At 49.8% G+C, this 21955-nt stretch overlaps 1 protein-coding gene across 1 annotated transcript; it reads right to left on the minus strand.

The window, feature by feature from the left end:
* Positions 1 to 4530: 4530 nt before the first annotated feature.
* LOC134414001 (nucleotide exchange factor SIL1-like) lies at positions 4531 to 21366 on the minus strand. The gene is made up of 3 exons (XM_063148003.1): positions 21257 to 21366; positions 18941 to 19076; positions 4531 to 4743 (listed from the first exon to the last, which is right to left on the minus strand). The coding sequence occupies exons 1-3, from the start codon at positions 21359 to 21361 to the stop codon at positions 4688 to 4690; spliced, it is 297 nt and encodes a 98-aa protein (XP_063004073.1). The 5' UTR covers positions 21362 to 21366; the 3' UTR covers positions 4531 to 4687.
* Between the last annotated feature and the right edge of the window lie 589 nt (positions 21367 to 21955).

The following is a 21955-nucleotide window of genomic DNA, read 5'->3' on the forward strand; positions in this document are numbered from 1 at the left end:
TGAGCTCCCCAGAGCTGCGTCCCCAGCTCCAGGAGCCACCAGTGCCAGGGCTGGGGACCCGGCTGAGGCTGGGGCATCCTGTGCTGGTGGCACACAGGGACACTGTGCTTGACTCCAGCTGTGCCTGGGTGGATGGGATGTCCCACACCAGCATGCTCAGAGGAAGCAGAGGAGCCAGACCCAGTCTGGGGGCTCAGCCTCACACCCTGACCCCAGACTCTGGTTAGAGCTGCTGAGCAAGGAAACAGCAAAGCCTGCCTCAGTTTTTCTTTCCTTTCTTCCTACAAAGGCAAGTCTACCACTCTCCAGATTGTTTGTTACTTCTCAAAACAGAACATTTTTACACACAAAAGAAGACATATAACAGACACAGGTAAGGATGAGATGGATTACTCATGGGAAGATGAGACCCAGAGCCTGAATCTCATTAATATTTCTTTCTTTCTTTCTGGTCTTTTCTTCTTTCTTTCTTTCTCTTTCTTTCTTTCTTTCTCTTCTTTTCTTTCTTTCTTCTTTTCTTTCTTTCTTTCTTTCTTCTTTCTTCTCTTTCTCTTTCTTTCTTTCTTTCTTTCTTTCTTTCTTTCTTATCTTTTCTTTCTTTTTCTTTTCTTTCTTTCTTCTTCTTTCTTTCTTTCTTTCTTTTCTCTTTCTTTCTTTCTTTCTTTCTTCTTCTTTCTTTCTTTCTTTCTTTCTCTTTCTTTCTTTCTTTCTTTCTTCTTTCTTTCTTTCTTTCTTTTTCTTTCTTTCTTTCTTTCTTCTTTCTTTCTTTCTTTCTTTCTTTCTTTCTTCTTTCTTTCTTTCTTTCTTTCTTCTTTCTTTCTTTCTTTCTTCTTCTTTCTTCTTCTCTCTTTCCTCTTTCTTTTCTCTCTTTTCTTATCTTTCTTCCTTTCTTCCTTCTTCCTTTCTTCCTTTCTTCCCTTTCTTTCTATCTTTTCTTTCTTTCCTTTCTTTTTCTTTCCCTTCTTCACTCAGCTATAGCCTTTTGCATTAGTTCACTGTCTGATACTCACTGCTCCTCCCAATTAAGTGCCACTGGAAAATGTCATTAATATGCTCTGTGTCACCTCCTCCTGATAGCTGGTGGGGAGGTTTCACAGCACCAGGCCTGGAAGCTCTCCCAGCAGCTGCCCAGCACCCCAGCATTCCCCACCTCAGGCAGGGAGGAAGCTCAGACACCTGTGTGCACATCCCAAGTACAAACTCCTGTGACAAACTCCTCTTCCTGGGGAAGAAATGCTTTACAAATGCACTCCCTGGGCAGCTCCTCCTCCCACGGTACTGCCGGGGAGCCAGAGCTGCCTGCTGAGTGCAGCATCTCCTCAGAGCAGCACCAGCCTGGGCACTGCCTCTCCACTGCTCAGGTAACCAGGAACAGCAGGGGCTCTGCAGGGGATGGGATGCAGGAGGAACCCCTGGGTGATGCACCATGCCCAGTGCCACGGTGCCACCTCTCCCAGGCGCTGCCCAGCTCGGGCTGGAGGAGCTGGGCTGCCTCTGCCTGCGAGCGACCAGCCCTGGTGCTGCCAGCCTGGTTTCAGCACTGTTCTGTCTGATCATTGCCCAGAGGGCTGACAAGGACAGAGATGTCCTTCTCTTCCTGGGGTTGCAGAGGAAACCCTAAGAGAGGAGTTCTGTCCTTACAGCATGAGCAAACAATTGCATTGCTGCTTCCTTCTGCCTCCCAGGGCACCCCGATGGAGCAACACAGGGTTTGGATGGTGGATGCTGCTGCCTATTTCCAATAAGCATCTCCTTGGAAAAGCTGCTTGGGTGAACATTCAGGGAGAGCAGCCAAGTCCACACACCACACTCACCATGGCCAGTTCAGCCACGAGAGGCAGAAGGGCCTTTTGTATGACAAATTCCAGCAAAGGTTTATTCCAGCCCGCCAAAGGGGAATCAGAGACAAAAGAGCTGGCCATGTGGTGTGCACAGGGTTAATTAGGGGTCAGTGGCCAATGGTCCAAAGGCACTGCGGGTGGCACAAAGGGCAGGCAAAGGGCACTGCCCTACAGGGGAGACACAGAGCCAGCACCAGGGATACCACAACCAATGAGGGAACAGGGAAAGGAGAAACTACCAGAATTTGGGACATATGGGGAAAGGAACTGGGGTGGTTCATAGTGTTGTGCAAGGCTCCATGGGGAAGTTTTCTCTTGCAGCATAGGTGGAGACTCTATAGCATAATTTAGGGCAAGGCCCTGGGGATTGCCCTGAGGGATTCAAAGGATTCCACACCCAGACACACAGGGAGCAGCAGGGCCTGATCCCCCAGCCACAGACCTTGCAGAGGCTCTTCCAGAAAGGCCTGAAGGGAATGAATTGTTGAGAGATTGAATGAAGAGTTCAAAGCACCTCAACAAAAACCAAGGAAGTCTCATGTAAGAACTTCAGTTGGCTAGTTTATCTGACAAACCTTTCTGTGACATTCCAAGCTATGTTAATAAACATCCTGGAAATTGACCTGTCAGAATGGTGATGTCTAAGTATGACATCTCTCCAGCATCTGATTTTGTTCTGTGCTGCACTGGAGCAGGGACAGAAGCCATCTGAAATGCTTTCAAGCTTGCAAGGGTGAATATGTCCCCTGTCCAACATCCAGCACAGCTGCTGGCAGCAAAGGCATTCCTGAGAAAGCCCCAAAGCCACCCTGTTCTGGTACATCCCAACAGCAGGTGTGCTCCTGCCCAGGCTCCTCACAGGTCCCAAAGCAGCAGCACTGCTTTCTGCTTGAACCCCACTTGGACAGGGACAGGAAAGAACTGTGGAACGGTTTGGTTGGAAGGGACCTTAAAGATCATCCAGTTCCAGCCTCCTGCCACAGTGATGCCACCCCAAAAGGGCTGATCCCGTTGCAGTTTCTCATTTAGCAAGAGACAAGTGCCCCACTGGTGCTTGCTGTGCTGCTGCTCTCCCATGGCTGATGCCACAGAGCTCACTGGTGGACTCAGGGTGTTAAGGGCTCCTCACACCAGGATTACAGGGAGTCACACCCCCACAGTAATCTTGGGAGAACTTTCTTGCCACCCAGGGATTTTTAATGCCAACCTTGCTGCAGTAACCACATCTTTAAGCACCATCCATCAGGCCTTCAGCTCAAATAAAGGGTTTTAGAGCCACTCTTTTGTCACAGTGCTGAGAGGTCTTCTCTGTAATTTGTTCCCCTCAGCAAATAGAATGAAAACATTTTTAAAATGATGCCAGAATCCAATCCCTCCTCCCGTGATTCAATCCACAGCTAGCAGAGAACAAAGCCTCACAAGGAAGGGGCTCTCCACTAAGTAACCCTTGATAAGAGATGTGAAAGCACCATTCCATTTGGATACTGGGCTGGACAGCGCTCACAACTGGCCCTTTTCCCTGAGCCAGGGCTCTCCTGTGGCACTGGGATTTATGTTCTCCCAGCTGATCAGTGGGTGCTGAGTGCTCTGAACGCTGCTATTCAAACAGAGGCACCCTGTGGGGGAGGCTGGGCTGGGCTCCCTCCTCACACCGCCTGCCCAATCCACTTGGCTTCTCCTGCAGCTCCTGCAGCAAGGGGGAAGGAGGGGCAGGCGAGCCCCTGGGACAGGCAGGGCCGTGGGGACAGGCAGGGCCTGGCAGTGCCAGAGCAGGTCCCTGTGACTGCCACCCACCCTCCATGGCAGCCAAGGTGACGATGATGATGGTGGTGGCACACCAGGGGCCCAGCCTCATGCCCAGAGCTGAGCCTGCTGAACACACACCAAACCTCATCCCTCCCGTGCAGGGGAGCCACAAGGACAGGAGGGGTGTCCGTCACACACAGGGCACAGCGTGGCCCTCCCATGAGGTGCCTGGGCCCCCTGGGAAGTCTGGAAGTGATGGAATTGAAGGTGAAAGCCAGCGAGGAGCCTGGGGAGGAGGGATCTCAGGGAAGGAGGGGTGACAGGAGGGCTCCAGGGGGAAATACAGGGCCTCTGATGGGGGCACTGCTGCAGCATCTGCTGATGTACCTGCTGCTGCTGCTGCTGCTGCTGCTGCTGCAGGAGGGAAATGCTTCCTGTGGCAAAGAGCTCATCCAACAAGTGCTCCATTCTCCACCTCCCTGCTGGGAGGGCTGCTCTGCCTTCAGTGCAACAGCAGCAAACACACCAGGAAAAAATAACCACAGGGCAGGAAGAAGAAGGGGTGTCCTTTTGTAGAGTGGGCACAACCTGTTTTCACTTTGCCAGCAAAGCCTTCTCCCCAGCTTCAAGGCAGGCACTGCAGTGAGTTACCACAGCCCCGGGTGCAGCAGGAGCCATGTGCTCAGGATTTAATACAAGGCACTTGATTTATTTTTTCTTCTGATACTGGGCTTGAAGTCTGTGAACTGCAGCAGTTTAGAGAGTTTAATCCCACAAAGGTCTGAGCAGAAGAAACAGAGAGACCAAACTGCCACACTGATATCTCATCAGTGAGATATCAGCCACACTGATATCTCATCTCTCAAATGGCACACCAGGCTGCAGAGACACTGCAGTGACCTTTGTCTCACCATGTCCCCAAGTCAACATCCATGAGAAGCTTACTTACAAATGCCAGTTTTAATCCCTTTCCAACTCCCTACAATATTTATCCCCAAGCCAATGCTACAATCCATTCAATAATTGTCATTCCTCAGGTCTATTTGTTACTCCAGAAAGCCCATCTGGGATGCTGAAGGCTTGGCTACGTTCAGAGAAGATCAATACAGGATGTAGGCAGAGAAGAACAAGGCAGCTGACCAGGAGAATTGAGAACCTGACAAAAGGAACTGAGGATGATATTAATTTTGTGGGATTTTAGGCATTTAATACCTTTTGAGAGAGGCTTCTTTACTATGATGGAGGTTAGCACCTCCAGAACATCATCAACCATCATGTCTCCCACATGTGTCACTCTCAGCCTCTCCTCCTCTCTCAGCGACTCAGGAGAGGGCCACCAAAGAACCTGGCAATGTGGAGGCACATAAAGGACACAATAGGGAGGGATAATCCATCAGGACCGACACCAGTGTGAGAATCAGGAGGTTTAAAACAGCCATGGTAATCTGTTGTTGGAAACAAGGAGTTAAAGGCTAAAAGGGCTCAACTTGAGGAGGGTAAAGGAGCTAAAAAGGAAACTATTTTCCAGGGGAGGGCTGGGAAGCTCAAGAAGGGGATTCATGACCAGGCCTCAGCACTCCCTGTTCCTGTCCTCAGCTTCTGAGTCTGTAACTCAGCGCTGAAATTGCAAGGATGAGACACGCACAGCACAAACTCCCTTCTCCCAGCTCCAGCTCGCAGTGGGAGCGTTTCAGGACACGCTGTGCCGCTGTCAGGGCGTGCGGCTGACTGCCTTGGATCCCCTCTGTGCTCGATGGGTGTCAGCTGCCTCCCCTCCCCCAGGCCCCAGCCCCGTCCCAGCAGTGGTGCCCCCCAAGCCGGAGCATCCCGGGGCCGAGGGCTCCGCAGGGCTTGGCCAGCACTGCCCGGGCCAGCCTGGAGGTGCTGCTCCCACCCCTGGCTGCCAGACCAGCAGGATGGATGGGCAGAGCTGCCTGCCAGCCCTGCTGCCAAGGCAGAGTGAGAACAAATTTGGATAATAAAAGCTGGAATAAGGAGATGCCTTGGAGAGGGTGCTGGAATAGCGCTTTGCAAAGCTTCAATTTAAAGCCTTGTTTCTACAGCTAACGCAGCCGTAAGGGACATTAGCCTAATTTCTGTCAAGAGAACTTGCCAACATAGCAGTATTTAAGATAGACACTAAAGATGTGTTTTATCTCACAGATAGATCACTGGGAAAGGAAGGAGCTGTGCCACACTTGGTTCACAGGAAAATAAATTGATGTTCTCCTTGGGCCTAATTCGTGGATGCTGTTTTATAACACCACATGCACGAGCAGCCTCCCATTTTATCAGTGTGCAGCTGAGATTGGTGCCAAATCCACTAGAAAGTGGGATTAGATACAGGAACCCACAGGGACATGCTTCAAATGGGCACCCAAGGACACAGAGCTGGGCATTTTCCAGCCACAGAGTATCTGAAACATTGGGCCATGTCCTGAAGGGTCAGGTCCTTCTACTGATGGTGCTCACTAGCTGAGCCATAGTTGGTGGGGGGGCTTTCAGGGCCAAGGGGAGAAAACTGGTGATAGAAGAAAACTGTCTTGGCTTCCTCAGGACCAGCAGCAGGAACTCACCTGGCCTGGTTTTCAGAGATGCTCCATTGTGAGTCAATAGAAAGCAAAGAAAAGAGAGGCTGTACCCTGAAGCTTCAGGAGAAAAGTGTTGCAAGCTCCTGCTCCCATCATACCCCACTCTGAGGAACTAAAACATTCCCAGGAGTCCAAGTATATTAAGGCTGGCATGGCTCCACATGTCCCACGTGCCAGCCTTGGAGCTGGGTTGGAGACATGCCCAGGAGAATGCTGGTGCCACGGCACAAAGGCTTGTCCCAGACTTGCAGCTTCTGCAGTGGAAAGTTGAAAATGCCCTTTTATTTGCAGTTGTTACACAGAAATAACAGCCATGCAACCTTGTCCCAGCCTTGGAAAAGAAATCAGCTTGCAGAGGAAGCCTGAGGGAGCACGACCTGAGCTGCAGGCTCGAGGGCAGGAGGGTGGCTCTGCTCTGCCACGGATTCTGCACTTGCAGGAGAACTAAATCACTACAGCAGCCTGAAATGTCCCTCGGGAAGGAAATCCTCTCAAAGACAAATCAATAACTCAGTGTAATTTTAGCATGCAGCCAGGAGAATTTACATTGCCAGGAAGGCTGAGAGCTCTGCCACAGAGACAGAGGCACAGCATCATCAAACAGCCCTGCAGCAGACCCTGCACAGAGCACGGGCTCTGGGTGTTCACTGCCAAGCCACGAGGCTGGGCTCTGCATTTTGGGACCCCACAGACCCAAATCACAGGGACAGCAGCAGGGATGTGGTCCAGCCAAACTACCTTGGGACAAACCCACCTTTCCCTTTTCTCCTCTGCAGCAGCAAGGCTGCAATCATGGCAGTGCTGGCAAACACTCCAGATCCTGCAGGGTGAGACACACAAAACTCAGCTAAACCAGGCTCAGGAGCAGAGGGAGAGTGCTCCAGCCACAGCCCCCATCCCTGGCCAGGGGTTCCCACCAGCCAAGCCACCCACAAAACAGCACAACAAGGATGTGCCGCAGCCCCCAGTGATTAATGAGACTGCAATTTACGTAATTATATTAATGCTAAGTACACTTGGAGCAGTAAGTTCAAGGGAAGTGATGACACTGTAGAGGACAGTTCAACACTGAGCAGTAACTCCAGCAAAAAGGGGGGAGAAAAAAAGCCCCTAATTATTCAGTAGCTCTTCTCCCAGATTCTCAGGGTCAGCTTGGAGGAGAAGGTGGCCTGAATTATATTTTCATTTCCAGAACATCAACAGAATTGCTAAGTGAGTTGCAGCGGCAGTGTCAGAGCCTGCCCATTGTTATGGGTGCCAGCCCTGTCCCCTCCCCGGCTCTGCAGGGCCAGGCAGGGCTGGGCTGCCGTGTCCCTGCCAGTGCTGTCACCACCGAGCCCTGCTATCCCAGGGACACAGGACCAGCTCCTGTGCCAGTGCTTGTCCTGGTCCCCAGCACGGACAGACAAACTGCAACAACCAATTCCTCAGAAGCCAGGTGTAGCCTCCATGCCTGAAGGTGCAGGAGCCTGTCCAGGATAAGCCTGAGGAGCAAACAGCCCAGTCCAGCCAGCAGAGGTTTGTGCACAGCCAGCCCTCTGCAGAGCGCCTGTTGGCACAGCCACAGACCCTGGCAGATGTGGAGCCTGTGCCAGGGCATGCAGAGCTGGGAAGGACTGTGCCCACACACACACAGAGCTCTTCCCCTGTACGCCCACCTGGAGCCACGGAAGCATTTTTGGAGCACCCGTGCTGGCCACAGTCATGTCACTCCTCACAGGTTCCTCTGGTGCCAACAAGCTCTCCCACAGATTGTGCCATCAAAGCTGATGTGCTCCAAGAGCCTCAGTCTGCAAATCCAGCTTTACAGCAGTTACCAATGCACACTGGGCTTCTGCATTGCTTCATTGAGACTTGAACATTTACAGGGGCCTGGAGTGCCAGGACACAGGGAATGGCTCCCACTGCCAGAGGGCAGGGATGGATGGGATATTGGGAATCAGGAATTGTTCCCTGGGAGGGTGGGCAGGCCCTGGCACAGGGTGCCCAGAGCAGCTGGGGCTGCCCCTGGATCCCTGGCAGTGCCCAGAGCCAGGCTGGACACTGGGGCTGGAGCAGCCTGGGACAGTGGGAGGTGTCCCTGCCATGGCAGGGGATTGGAATTGGATGAGTTCAAGGCTCCCTTCCAACCCAAACCATTCTGGGACCCAATGACTCTGCACCTCTGAAATGCTGAGATCTGCCTGCAGAGCTGCCCCAAGGGCCAAGGTCAGTGCTGGAAGCTAAAGGTGCATTATGACCACCCCACACAAAGCCAGGACAATGACTTGTTTTGCTCCTACAACACAGAATATGAAGCTGCCTGAAAAGCCAGGGCAGAAGAACTCTGCAAAGACAACACAAAAGAGGAGACCCCACAAGCCTCATGTGACCCCTGTGTCTGATTGAAAACCAAACTGAATTAAATGAGAAGTCACAAGTTTGGTGTCTCAGGAATGCACTCAGAGCTCTCCTGGTGCCTTCCACGCTCAGCAGCTGCATCCAGCAAGAGGGAACATGCAGAAGGCAACTCAGTGATGATTAGGAAGACACATTTAAAGTTATCCATCACAGAGCAACCTGTGTGCACCTACTTGTCCTGCAATACAATCAGAAATCAATAGCAAGATGCAGAAATCCTCAACCACTCAGTAAAATATAAAGAACAATTTTTGTAATATTGTAATATTGATTTTAAAAGCACCACTGTAAAGACAGTTGAGAAGAAGCCTGAGAAAGCAAAGCAAAATGCCTGAATTGAAACCTTTTTTTTCTTTTCCCTCAGAAAGACATTAATAATGGATTTTCAATGCAAGAAAAACTGAAACCCACACCAGATTCTCCTGGTAATAACAGCTTTCTGCAAAGCCCAGCTATTAATGTAACAGGGATGTCCATCAATCAAGCACACAGAAAGTACTTTGAGAGCTAAAAAAAGAGCATGCAAACATCTGCTTTGGCAACTTAAATTTTGCCCTTAAGCACAAGGAACATAATAAATTAACAGGAGGTTGGGCTTGAACTTGTTTTCCTCCATCCTGGACCTAAATGTTGAGGATAAGGATGAAGGTACACAAACATGCTGCTGCAGGGATATGTCATGACAAAAAGTGGGCGAAAGGAGCACAATTTCATTTGTGTTTTCATTTGAGAACACTGGTGCAAGAGGACACCAAGCAGGGGTGTAGCATCTCCCTGTGTGCAGTTCAGGGAGCTCCTGTGAACCCTTTTCCACCTCCAGCATCCTCAGCACATCCAAGACTGCTGGGGTGGTCTCACAGTGGAGTGACAATGTGCCAGTGTGCTCCAACATGCCCATGGCTCCCCCCTCACCTAGCTGCTTCCCTGCTCCCCATGGAGCTGTGGTGATTTTGGCAGCTCCTCAGTCCCTCAGTGTTCTCTTCGACCACCACATCACACCTGGGGTCCATCCACGCAGCCAAGCACTGCCTGGGGTGTCCCAGCAATCCCAGAAAAGCTGGATTGGCACCAGGGGAACGGCTGCAGAAAGCAGCTGGGGTGTCCCCACGCCTCCAGTGTCTCCCCCTTGTAAAACACAGCAGGTCAGAGCAAGTGCTGGAGATAATGAACACAATTTATGGATTCCAGCACAGAAGGCTGCAGGCATGGCTGCAACCAAGTCTTAATAAATTCTGAAGAGTGGCACCATAAAATGGCATTTTGGAAGGCTGTATTTATTGTCTCCCCATGCTTCCGTCTCCAAGGTGCCACGTTACACTTAATAACAGTTTTCTCCCCAGCTGCCAGTGCTGCAAACCCTGACAGGCTAATGGTCGGGCCAGCCCTCCCCAAACACACACATCTCACCCAGTACACAGCTTCCATGGCAGGAACAGGCAAAAAGGATTAAACCAGTGCTGCCCAGCTGCTGTCCAGCCTGTCCCCTCCGTGCTGGCTCTGCAGGGCTCCCTGCCACGCAGCAGGACAGGAGTTCTGTCCCTGGAAGTGATGCAGAGGAGGAGCAGCTGCTGTGGGGTGGTACCTGCATGCCCAGTGTCCTGCTGGGACAGGAGCATCCCTGCCCTGCCCTGCTGGGAACACCAAGGCCCTGCCAGCAGAGCAGCCCCACCTGAAACTGCTGCCTGCTGTCACAGCAAGCTCCGGGCAAGGCACCAGCACAGCCCTGGGGGGAACCATGGGGAACCAGGGATCCTCATGGAGAACCAGAGGTCCTCATGGAAGACCATGGGGAACCAGAGATCCTCATGGAAGACCATGGAGAACCAGAGATCCTCAAGGAGGACCATGGAGAACCAGAGATCCTCAAGGAGGACCATGAAGAACCAGAGGACTCCTGGTTCCTGGTGCCAGAAGGGCAGGAAACCTCCCCATTCAGCATTCCCACCTCCCCTACCACTGCAGTGTGCACTTCCATGGTTCCATATTTAGCTTTTGGGCCACGAATACAGTTTTTCTGGAGCATAATCTCCACTGAGTTTCTTGTTCTCCCTGCTGGTGTAGTGTTCTAAGCCTGCAAGAAAATCACTTTGAGCTTCAGGCAGTGCGTTGGGTGTGGATGGAGACTTGACAAGTATAAAGATGCTGCTGTTCCATCCCTGCCTGTATCACCTGCACTGCAGAAGGCACAAAAAAAATCATGTGAACCATCTTCAGTTCTCTTCAGAACACAAAATGGTAACAAAAACCCCCAAACTCACATCTATCAGTTTATCAAGTACAGCAAACAGTACAAACAGGAATGCAGGTGTGTTTGGCCTGAGAACACTCGCAGCGGATGGAGCTGAGTGTGAACATCTCCTCACCCAGTGTGCCCCGCTCTGGCCTCCGTGTCCCTCCTCTCTTGCCAGCTGACAGCCACCAGCTCTCCTCAGCAGCCTGGCTCTGCTCCTCCTCCAGGACAAGTCCTTTCCCCTTCAGAAAGCAAACCAAAGGTTTGGAGAGCATCTGAAGAGATCAGTGTGTGGAAGGATGATGAAACAGGAGTCAAGTGAAAGCCCCTTGGCTTCTCTTCCAGCAAAGGCTCTGCCCTCATGGACCCCCTTCCCTGCAGCCTCTGGCTCCTGGCTCCAGCCCTCTGGACCCACAGCTCCCCAGCAGCTCAGACATTTCCTGCTGCCTCTTTTCAGAGGAGCCCTTTCTGTGCTTGCCCCGCTCAGACTGCAGCTGATGTTAGTGGGGCAGCAGTCAGCACCACCACCAGGGCTTGCAGCCCTCTGTGAAGCCCCCGTGAGATTTTCTGTCTCAAAAAAGGCACTGCCAGACAGTCCCTGATAGCTGAGCCTGGAAACACCTCTGGGATCAACCCCTGCTCCAGCAGTGTCCCCTCCAGCCCTAGGGCTGGGCTCAGGTGGGTCTGGGATGTCCCAGGACTCCATCACCTCTCTTGTGGAGATGGCCTGCTCCAGCCACCCTGCAGTAACCATTTTTCTGTGTTTAAGCAGTGTTTTCTGTATGTTTTTCTGCTGGGATGGCAGCACAGCCAGTGGGGCAGCAGCCACTCATCCAGCATTTCCTCAGACAGTCTATAAATACCTGCACTCCACCTGTAAAACCCATCACCATGTGCACCCCCCTTACAGCTCCAGCTAATCCAGATACAGCCAGGGATAACAATTATTTTGTATTATCTGGTGAAGAACAGACAGATAACTGTAATTAGTAGCACCCTGGTTAGGTGAAATGATAGTGTAATTAATGAAGATCAGGTGGGTTTTGTTTCAGATAAGGAAAGCAGCAGATTCTATCAAAATGTAAATGCAGCTCAAAATCCAGCCTCAGTGATCACTTAGAGGTGCTTTTAGAAACACCACCAGCCTGAGATGCAGAGGTTTCGCTTGGGCTGAATGACACATCCTGAAAATAAACCCTGGTCCAGGGCTAACATGTAAATTGTTGATTAGATGTATTTATTCACACCCCGCAGTGATGGGGGAGACTTGCAGCTCCCTGCTCCTCCTCTGGCTTTGCAGGATCACTGGCACATTCCTGTTATTGCTGCTTGCAAGGACTCTGCAACCCCGGGAGCTCTCCAGCAGCAGAACAGCAGCAATTCCAAGTGACAAGATGCACACATTAATTCTGTATTCACATAACATCCTGTTGCAAGTGAATGACCCAAGCAAAACTTCCTGCAGTCTGAAGGATCAGGAAGAAAAATCAGGAGAGAGGAGCCTGAGTCTTTTGAATCAGAAATGTTGTCCCTCATTAGAATTTCCAGCACCACCACCCTTACTCCTTCCAAAATGTAAACACATAATAAAAAATTAAACGTTAATCTGGCGTGGAAGAGTTCTTTCAATAAATGGGAATTAGCTGTACAAAATATCAGGACAGACCCAAGGAGATTACATTTCCTTCCCCAGCTTTTGCTGGTAAAGCAGGGCTGGAAAAACAGAGCCATATTTATTTTTTAACTGGGAAGCTTCCTCAGGATGCCAAAGGAAGCAGCTTCACTAAAGCAGAGCCATTTGTCTCAGTGTGCTTTCAAGTAAGAACAAATGCAAAACCAGCTTCTAGACCTCAAGGAGCATCAAATACCTTTTTAATTTATGTCCCAAATTCCCTGCAGATTCTGAAATGAACAAAGGGCAGGGTTCAGAGAAAATGCCTCGCTCAGTCAAGACAGCTGGATGGATATTCTGAGTTTTCCTCAGAGGAGAAGGTGCTTTTGCACCAGAATGGAGCAGGCACAGCACGTGCCTCTGGAAGGATCTGTGGAAAAAGCAGACCTGTTGCTTGTGTGACCCTATAAATAAATGTATGGAAAACTGAATAACTTAGAAAAGAAAAAGGAGAAAAAAAAGAAACTGGAGCCCCATCTGAGTAAGAGGACAATTTGCAGGCAAGAGCTGTGAAGGAGCAAGTGAAATATTCCTCACAGGAGCCATCTTACTGTGCTGACTGCTGAAAACCCTCTGGCCTTGTCCCTGCCCGCCCAGAATCAGCTCTGTGGAAGTTTCAGTAAGTCAGGCCTTAACCCACGGGGGAAACTGCAGGGAGGAAGGGCCTGAGCAAGACCATGGAAAACACTCCCTAATTATGGAAAAAAATAATGCTGCAAAACTGTGGGTAAGGGATGTATATGATGCAGACTGAACAGCAAGGAAAAACCAGGGATTAGCCCCTAGAGCCAAGTTCTTTTGTAACAACTGCCACACACATCCCAGGGCCCAAATCCAGCAGCTCCTGGAGCATATGGCCACATGTATCCTGGGAAAAGGGCTCAGAAATGGTCATCCTGGCCACAGGCTCAGACACCTGTGCCCCAGCAAACCTTCAGTCAGGGCAGGGTCTGGGTACAGAGACAGCAATGCCAAAGGGACAGATGTGGAAGGAGGTGGAAAGATGGTGCAACCCCTCAGGGCTGGGGCTGCCTCCTTCACCACCAGCAAATGACAGCAAACACAGGAGAGTGGGCTGAACACACAATGTCTGCAAGATATCTATAGGTCAGGGTTTAATTTATGACATTACAGAATAAAGTTGACAAATTTAGGACAAAAAAATCTCTGCAGGAATGCCTGACCCCAGAGCTGCCAGCCTCTCCCAGAGTGTGTGGTCAGTCACATCCTGCAGCAAACACCAAACACTGCAGTGCCTGTCCCACACAAGATCACGCATTTGAAGCCTGAGGGAGTCGCTGTGATTATGTTTGATCAAACCTTCATAACTGTCTCAGTAACCCTGGGACCCAAGTCCCATGTTTTGAAAGCATATTCCCCCAGGAATTTCCCATTTCCCAAGGAAAATGTTGGAGCTTTGGGCCTGCTGTGGCTTGCTGGCTTTGGAAAGAGGAGAGATGCCAGCCAGACTGGAAATTCAAGATAACCAAGGCTGGAGGCACTGCCAAAACATTTCAGAGGAGGAAAAACATTTTTTTTCCAAAGCACTGTTACAAGCTTGAAATAAATGTGCAGACTGTTAGATAAAGACAGAGATAAAAATAGGCCTGTTATTAAATACCTCTTCTTTAATGACGTTCTTCCTTCTAAACAGCCACGCGAAGGTTATTGGAGCTATTGCAGCAAATCCAGCCTACTTGCACATAAAAACCAGAGCAAGGTATTCCTCATCACCCAGCACACATTTGAGCACCTCAGCAGCTCACAGGCTCACAGCATCCCCAGCTTGGCAGGGAGGAGATAAAAGCAAGGAATGAGAGATGTCTTCCCTGGGAAACAGTCTCTCTTCCTTCAAAGCACTTTTCCCCCACCAAACAATGTACATTTAACCATGGGAATGGTTCCACTGCTGATGTCTGCTGCTATTACACCATCAGCAGCCTGAGCATCATTAAAGTGAAGTTTGAAATTATTCTGAAAGCTGCAGCTTAATCTCCTCCTGTTGCACTAAAACCACTGCTTGACTCTCAGCACCTCATCCCCTGGTTTATGGCCACTCATGACCACCTGGAATAGCCTGCAGGGCTCAGAACTCCACAAACCACTAGCAGGAGTCATGGCTTGGCTCATGGAAACACAGCCCTGCACCCTTGTTTTGGCAGTGCCCACAGCCTAGCCCACGGCTCTGTGTTACAGAAGCTCAGATTTTATTCTGGCTGCTCAGAAGCACAGTTAGTTTTTGGCAGAAGGAGCATCACTGCAAAAGTCTTTTGTAACCAGTTGAGGATCCTTGGGAGCTGCAGCCATGGATATTTAAATGCCAAGCAATGTATCACTGGCTCCCTGCTGAACATGAGATGGTTTCATCTTTGCAGAAGCAGCACCAACAGCATGCTCACATCAGCTTCACTGGCAGCCTGACCAGCAGCAGCAGCTGTGGCTCCTTGGTTTTTAACTGGGAAATCATTGGGCACTGCAGAAAATTACTCTGGGCAGCACAAACAGTGGGGAGCCACTGCAGGTTCAGCTCTGCAAGGCAGAGCTTTAACCACAGCTGCAGGTGCAGGCCAGCTGAGCTCCCTGCTCTGCCCTGAGACATCCATCCAAAGCCCAGAGAGATCCACGCTGCACCGTGCCAGTCACAGTGCCAGGCTCTGCTCCATCCCTCCAGTCTGCAGGGAGCTGCTCTGCAGCAAAGGCAGCCTCTGTGCCCCACTGCTGCCTCTCTGCAGAGCAATCTGTAAATATTTTGATATTTGGGAGTGGAGGTTCTCACTTGTCCATCTGGATTGGAAACTGGACTCACTAACTCCCAACTGTCAGCTGGAAAAGCTGCCAGAGGGTTTCTGCCACATTAGGGAGCAGCAAAGGACTGCTGCCACGGGGATGGGCAGAGCAGAGCCCTGTGCAGCCCCAGCTCTCCACTCATCACTGCTGGGGGGTGATTAATGCCCTTTTCCTTTCCCAATTAAACCCCTGCCTCTAATATCCTTGCTCTGAATCTTCACAGCAAACTCTTCCCAGAGGAGCCACTGCTGGGTGGAAAATTTCCAACCACTGCTGGGTGGAAAATCTGCTGCTCAGTGATACAACTAGATGGCCAGAGAAATCCAACTTCCAATCATCATCAGAAATGCTGAACAAAATATTGGGAAATTTGGTGCCCAAATAACAAAAGTAAAATATGTTCCAGCTCCCAAGGGTACTGTCACATGGAGAAAGTGTATTCTGAAAGAAAAAAGACTGCAGAGGAAGCACAACTTCAAACAAACTCTGTTACCTGACCATGAGGAGTCACAGCAGGGATGTGAACCTTCATTCAGAGGAAACAGCAATCCCACTCACTAAACCCCAAAAAACCTCCAGGTTCCTGTGGACTCCAACCATGGACAGAAGGAAAAGCCCTGTTGTAGTGTGTTGTAATAGCCTGTTTTAAACTTCCGAGTCCCTTCCCCAGGTGTGCCACTACCCCTCTTCCCCTTCCCCCCTCGCCCCCTCCTGGGCTGTCAATCAGTTTTAACATTCCAGCAAGGCGTCGTGTGGTTCATCACTTTCAAAGGATGCCCCTATGCCCAGAGGTCATTGGCCTGTCTGGGTGTCATCCCCCCCTGAGACCGTGCCCCTCTCACCTGGTTGGTGGCTCACCTGTCCCCTCCCCTCCCCCTGCCCCGGGAGCTTAAATAGGTAATCAGGCCATGCGGTCGGTATTCTGTTGGAGCAATTGCCCATATTCCAACCTCTGTAACCATGGAATAAACCTCTGGATATAACCCTCCAGCAGAATCCATCTCCTTTTTCTCTTCACCATCGCCTGAAGCCTTTCTCCTGAGGTGAACGGAGTTCCTAACAAGCTTGGACTTGTTTAGTGCCCAGATGCAACCACCAGCAAGCCAAGGTATCTCTGGGGTGATACACCGCAGTTGCTGCCTTTGGCCCAGCAGCGAGGGTCAGACTGGCCCAGGCACAATCTAACTGGTAATATTGGGATTCATATTCCAATAAAGCCCCACAGATGATGCCCAAAAGTCTAAGAGCAGAGGTGCTGGAAGCCTCTCTGGGGCACACACCTCCCTTCAGTCTCAGCCTGCACCTGGTGCATTATTTAGTGCCAAGTGAGAAAGAAGCAATGCCTAACCAAGTGTTAAAGGGCTTTGGGAAGTTTCACCAACCTTTCCAGAGCCGTCAGCTCTGGCTGCCTGGCAGAAAAGACAACTGATCTTGCTTCCAAATTACAGGCAGCACAGCTCTTAGGGCAACTCTCTCTCTGTGTTTGCATCCAGCCACCTCCAGCAGCTTGAAGTGTGCTCAAAGTGCAAGGAAGCACTTGATCAAAATCCAGCTCTCACTGTAGACAGCGAGGAACAAGCGCCCAAAGCATTACAGACACAACAACAGTCGAATTTGGGGAGGGATTTGACAGGTTACAGGTTGATGACACTGCTGCAGTCCCGGTGGAAATGTGGATTGATGCAATTAGCAACAGGGAACTGGAAACTCAGCAGAGGAAAACTGGGAACACATCTATAAAAGATGAGCTGCTGCACCATTGTAGAGAAGCACAAAATCCTGCATGAGCTCAGAACAGGAACAAGTTGAAACAGGAGTGAGATGGGGGAAACGCAGCTCCAAGCTCCCTCCCAGTACTCAGAACTGTAGATCCAAATTCTAAATTCAAACACTTGAATTTGCTTCCCCCAGAGAGACTGGCCTAGTTTGCCACAGGGATTCAACGGGAGAGGGAGTGGGGGTGTCCTGGAGACATGGGCAGCAGCAGGCAAACCCTGAGCCCAGCCAGGCTCTGCTCAGCTGCCAGTGAGTGCAGCCACATGGAAAACATGGCAAGATGCAGAACCAGTGGGATGGACACGCTGCCAAGTTGCGTGGCTCTTCTGCAGCACCAAAAGGTGAATCCCTGTGCAGCCACAGCAGCAGCTGTGCCAGTCAGCTCCCTGCCAGCCAGAGCTGAACTCACACTGGGAAAGTGTGGCCAGAGGCTACAGGGATGGGCTCATGCTGGCAGCAGGGCCCCAGCCTTGGCTAACACGTGCTGAAGGTGTCAGTGCCAGTCCTCACAGGGATTTCACTGCAGAAGAGCCCCAGGAGACAGAAACCCAGGCTGGCAGCAGGAGACCAAGGCCGGCTCCTCTTTGTGCCACATCCCCAGTGCTGGGGTCTGTAGCAGTCAGAACATAAGGCAGGACACCATTTAAGTCTCTACAAGAGTAACCAAAATTACTCTCCTCTGTGAATACTGACAAGCTCCCCACTTCCACAAGCCCTTCACTGCATGTGCCCAACATGGAATAACTACAAAAATGAAGCGGAATAAGGCACCCGAGCAGTGGAGAAGGTGCTTGTGAACAAACCCTGCAATGAGGTTTCTAATGATTGCAAGTATGTACATGTTCTGCTCCAACAAAGCTGGTGGGGATCTGCCAGGCTGAATAATGAGCAGGGACACCACACGCCTTCCACACATAATGGTACAGAAATGGAATATAAGTATATACTGCAGCTCTGTGGAACGCAGGGGCTTTTGTAGCCATTTATGTTAAACAAAGATTTACATTTGGAAAAGTCATTCTTCTATATCTGGCAGAAATTTCAAGACAAAAGGAACCCATACTTATTCTTTCAATGATAATACTGAGCACAAGATAAAGCTCTTAAATTCAGAGCACTTTATAAAAATTAATTACTACTTAGTTCACCCTTGTGAGGTGGGAAGGTATTACACATGCATATACATGAGGACACCAAAGCACAAGTGCATTAAACAGCTCGTTCAGGATCCCAGAGACAGGCTAATTGTTGAAATATGTATGCACATGTGCATCTGTGTGTGTTTGAATGGGTTTGGCCCCTCCAGAGCCTTCTCAGCACACAGAGGCCAAGCTGCTCTGCTGGGCTCCTCTCACCACAGAGTCCCAGGCATGTCTAATGAAAGACACCAACCCAAAGAAAGGGAAGAGATTTTTTGTGGTTGCACAGATGGAAATAAAAGCTAGCTTTCAAACAGGCGAGAAACAGAAAAGCCATTGTTAAAAGGCTGTGCAGTGCTCCAGACAGCTCCTAATCAGCTTGCCACTGAGCAGCGCCACACCGGAGCACAGCAGACCTGGGAATCCACGTGCCAACAAACGTTATAAAACCTGGCCCTTGACAAATGAAGAGAGAAAGGGCTGTGGAGCCAGTGACAGAGACAGCCCCCCACCCACGGGGGGCTGGCAGCCCACTCCTCCTGCTCCAGTGACCTGAAAGCCCTGGAGCGACCTCTCCCCTCCTTGGACGCTTTGCTCACCACCTCCAGTCCCTGCACTGGGTCACCGAGTCCTCCTCTCTGTGTGAGCACCAGCAAAAGTACACATTGTCATGGGCACAAACAGCTCTTGGAGCGTCTGCAAGGCTCCTGTCAGTGCTGGCAGGTGGGTTCCAGAGGCATGCTATAATTAGCAGTTACCTGGACGCAGGGTTTGCCACTGACCCGTGGGGTAAAACACTTCCAGGACTTCAGGATCAGCGTCATCCTCTGTCCCCAGCTCCTTCCCACTGTCATCTTTTATGTCGCTCTCTTCTATTTTTGTAAGGGCAAACTCCTTTTGGAGAGAAGAGATTCAGCTCATTAGCAATTGCATCTGGGTAATTTAGTGCTGGCTGAGAATACAAAATTTTTTCCCTCACCAGCAGATTTTTTTTTTTTTTGACATCTGAGATTCTTTCCACATGGTTAAATTTAGATTTAAAGTATATTAAAGGTTAAACATGCATAACTAGCATGACATTTGTGCTGAACAAAGCAACGCAGCTTATTTCCTATTCCAGAGCAGGTTGCAGGTTTCAAACCAGCTCTCACAGAGCCTTACCTGTATTTCAGTCAGAGGCAGGAGCCCTGGCTATTATTAGGGTTGTATAACATTGTAAGACCCCGTTTTCCCTTGCCTAAAAATATGTCAAACTTTTAAATTTTTCAGCTGAAATTTTCCACACAAGTGGAATGCCTCAAGGCTTGTTGGTTGGTTTGGGGTTTGGTGAGTTTTTTTGGGTTTTGTTGTGTTGTTTTTTTTTTTTTCTTTTTCTTAAATGCACTTATTTCAGGCTTGGAGAAGATTTCACCTAAAATAGTTCAGCTGTTTCCAAAATAGGACACGGGAAAAAACACACCGAGCTGCCCACATGATACAAATGTGAGGATCCTCTTCTCCACCCTCTTCCAGTGTTCTCCAAGGCTTTTAAAACAATGAGGCAGGGATTTAATCACCACCTCCATGGCAAGTGCAGCACGAGGCTGGCAGAGGTGTGGGAGAGCAGCCAGCACGAGCGGCTCGATGTTACACCAAGGGAAGAACAGCAGGGAAAAAAATCCTTGCTGTGAGGGAAACCTTGGTGTTCAATGGAAAGCCTCCCTAGGGAGCTGGTGGGAGTCACAAAAAACTCTGGAGAGTGCACAGAAATGACCTGTACTCTCACACCTGGCACTGACTCTGGGTCTGGGCTGTTCTGGTTCCAGCAGGAACAGATGAACTGGTCCAGGCTCATCATCCCCACAGCTCAGTGCCTGCTGAAGGGAATATTTTCAGCTTCTGAGATCACCAATTCAGTCACCACTGAGGAATTTGAGTTAACCATCTTACAGGGAATGATTAGTCCTAATTGTTGGCAATTAAGATGGAGTTACAGCTCACTTCATAAAGTGTTTGGTTCTTAATCCTTAGGATGTTTTCACAGGGAAAAATGTAAGTAAATTCAGAGGTTAACTGGGAAATTCTGGGACACATTCTGCCTTCAGTTCTTCCACTCTTTGGGAAAAAATGCATGCACATTTTCTGTCAGAATTTGGATGCTCTGCATATAAATATCCGTTTCCAGCCTAGAAGAGTCTTTCTGAGCAACAGAAATGTCAACCTGAGCAAAACACGCAGAGTAGCAACAACAGTGTGGATGTGGCACTTGGGGACGTGGGCTGGTGGTGGCCTCGGCAGCACTGGGTTAAATGTTGTACTCAATGATCACAAAGGTCTCTCCCAACCTACACAATTGCACAATTCCATGATTGTGGTAAAACACAAGGAAGGCTGACAAACCTATAGAATGTTTTTATTTCAGCTGTGGAAAGCAACTGCGATTTCAGAAATGCACGAGGAACCAGATCTTAACTCCTGCTTTTGCTGAGTGCATCAGGGGCTTGGAATTGTTTAAATTATAACAAATGGTTAAAGCTCAGGAACAATCACAGCCATAAAAGCCCAGGTTCTGCAGATGAAAATCAATGTTAACATTTTCTGAGCCAAGACTCAACAGGACTAAAAAAGAGTGAGTGGAGCAGTTATTACTTAACTGATTTCCACAGCTCTGTGATTATCCAAGAGGGAGTTAGTGATACAGGCTATTGAAAATTTACCACCAGGCCTCCCAGTGCTGGATCTGTTCAAACACATAATGGAGACAGCTGATGTTTACCAGCTCTGCTCAGGAAAAGTGTGGGGTTTAAACGCTCAGTAAGGATAAAATGATGTGACTTGGCTCATTTAAGTGCTGCTGGCACTGCCTGGCCACAGCTGCTTTGCAATACCCCATTTTCATTAGCATTTCTAGCAAAAACGGGCAGCACACACAAGCGATTATTCATTTACACAGAAATCAGCAGAACCCTTTCTGGTTTGTTTTCATAATTCAAGCAGGAGAAAGACATTTCCTAAAGAATAATGGGCATTTCCTTAAAGGCAAAAAGCATCTGTGTTTTATCAGTCTGAAGTCAAGCGGAGCAGCCAAAACTTACAGGCACTCTCTGTCCCAGGCTGGAGCAGGAGAGGAGCACAGAGCCCAGCAGCAGCAGCAGGCTGACCCTGGAGGTGCTGGAGAGGAGCCTGGCCCAAGGAGACATTGCCACCAGCCTGAAATGCAAAGCAAAACAAACCCAACAGTATTTTTTTTTTCCATTTTTGCAGGTTTCAGGACTCTTTACACAACACTTTGCCACACAGCGTGGGATCAGGGGTGTGACATGGCAGGAGGCACAACACCTCGAGGTGTGAGCACAGGGACTCGTGGGGCTCACTGCTAATGGGGTTTGTGACAGGAAATGCCAAGAACTCATACTGACCCCACAGGGGATGATATCTCTCCTGGAAAATATGAGGAGACCTGCAAGACTTGTTTAAAATCTCTGTGTCAGTGCCATGGATGACAACTGGAGGGAAAAATAAAAAGCCGTGCAATCCCGTGAAGGCTTTTTATGCCTGTGCCTCATTTTAAGCACTGAAGTAGCTGCGTTAATTCAAATTAAACAAAACGACCAGCTGTCCAAGGAGCAGGGGTTCATCTAATCCATATGTAGGTTTTTCTTGAGGAAAACCACATTTTGCAGAGGTCAGCAAGGTTTACTCAGTGGTTCCTACAGCACAAGGCTTTCCCTGCTGCTCAGAGCAGAGGCTCAGCCCAGCCATGGGGCCAGGAGCTGGCTCTGACCATGCTCAGG

The sequence above is a fragment of the Melospiza melodia genome, unplaced genomic scaffold (assembly GCF_035770615.1).
Source record: "Melospiza melodia melodia isolate bMelMel2 unplaced genomic scaffold, bMelMel2.pri scaffold_70, whole genome shotgun sequence".
In the NCBI taxonomy this organism is placed as follows: Eukaryota; Metazoa; Chordata; class Aves; order Passeriformes; family Passerellidae; genus Melospiza; species Melospiza melodia.

Excerpts from the sequence above, each read along its gene's own strand:
- LOC134414001 (XM_063148003.1), bottom strand. The coding sequence starts at position 21,361 with ATGTCTCCTTGGGCCAGGCTCCTCTCCAGCACCTCCAGGGTCAGCCTG. Across the intron at positions 19,077-21,256 it reads GCCTGGGACAGAGAGTGCCT|GAGTTTGCCCTTACAAAAAT; the intron begins GTAAGTTTTGGC and ends TCTCTCCAAAAG. Across the intron at positions 4,744-18,940 it reads GTGGCAAACCCTGCGTCCAG|GTTCTCAATTCTCCTGGTCA; the intron begins GTAACTGCTAAT and ends TCCTTTTGTCAG.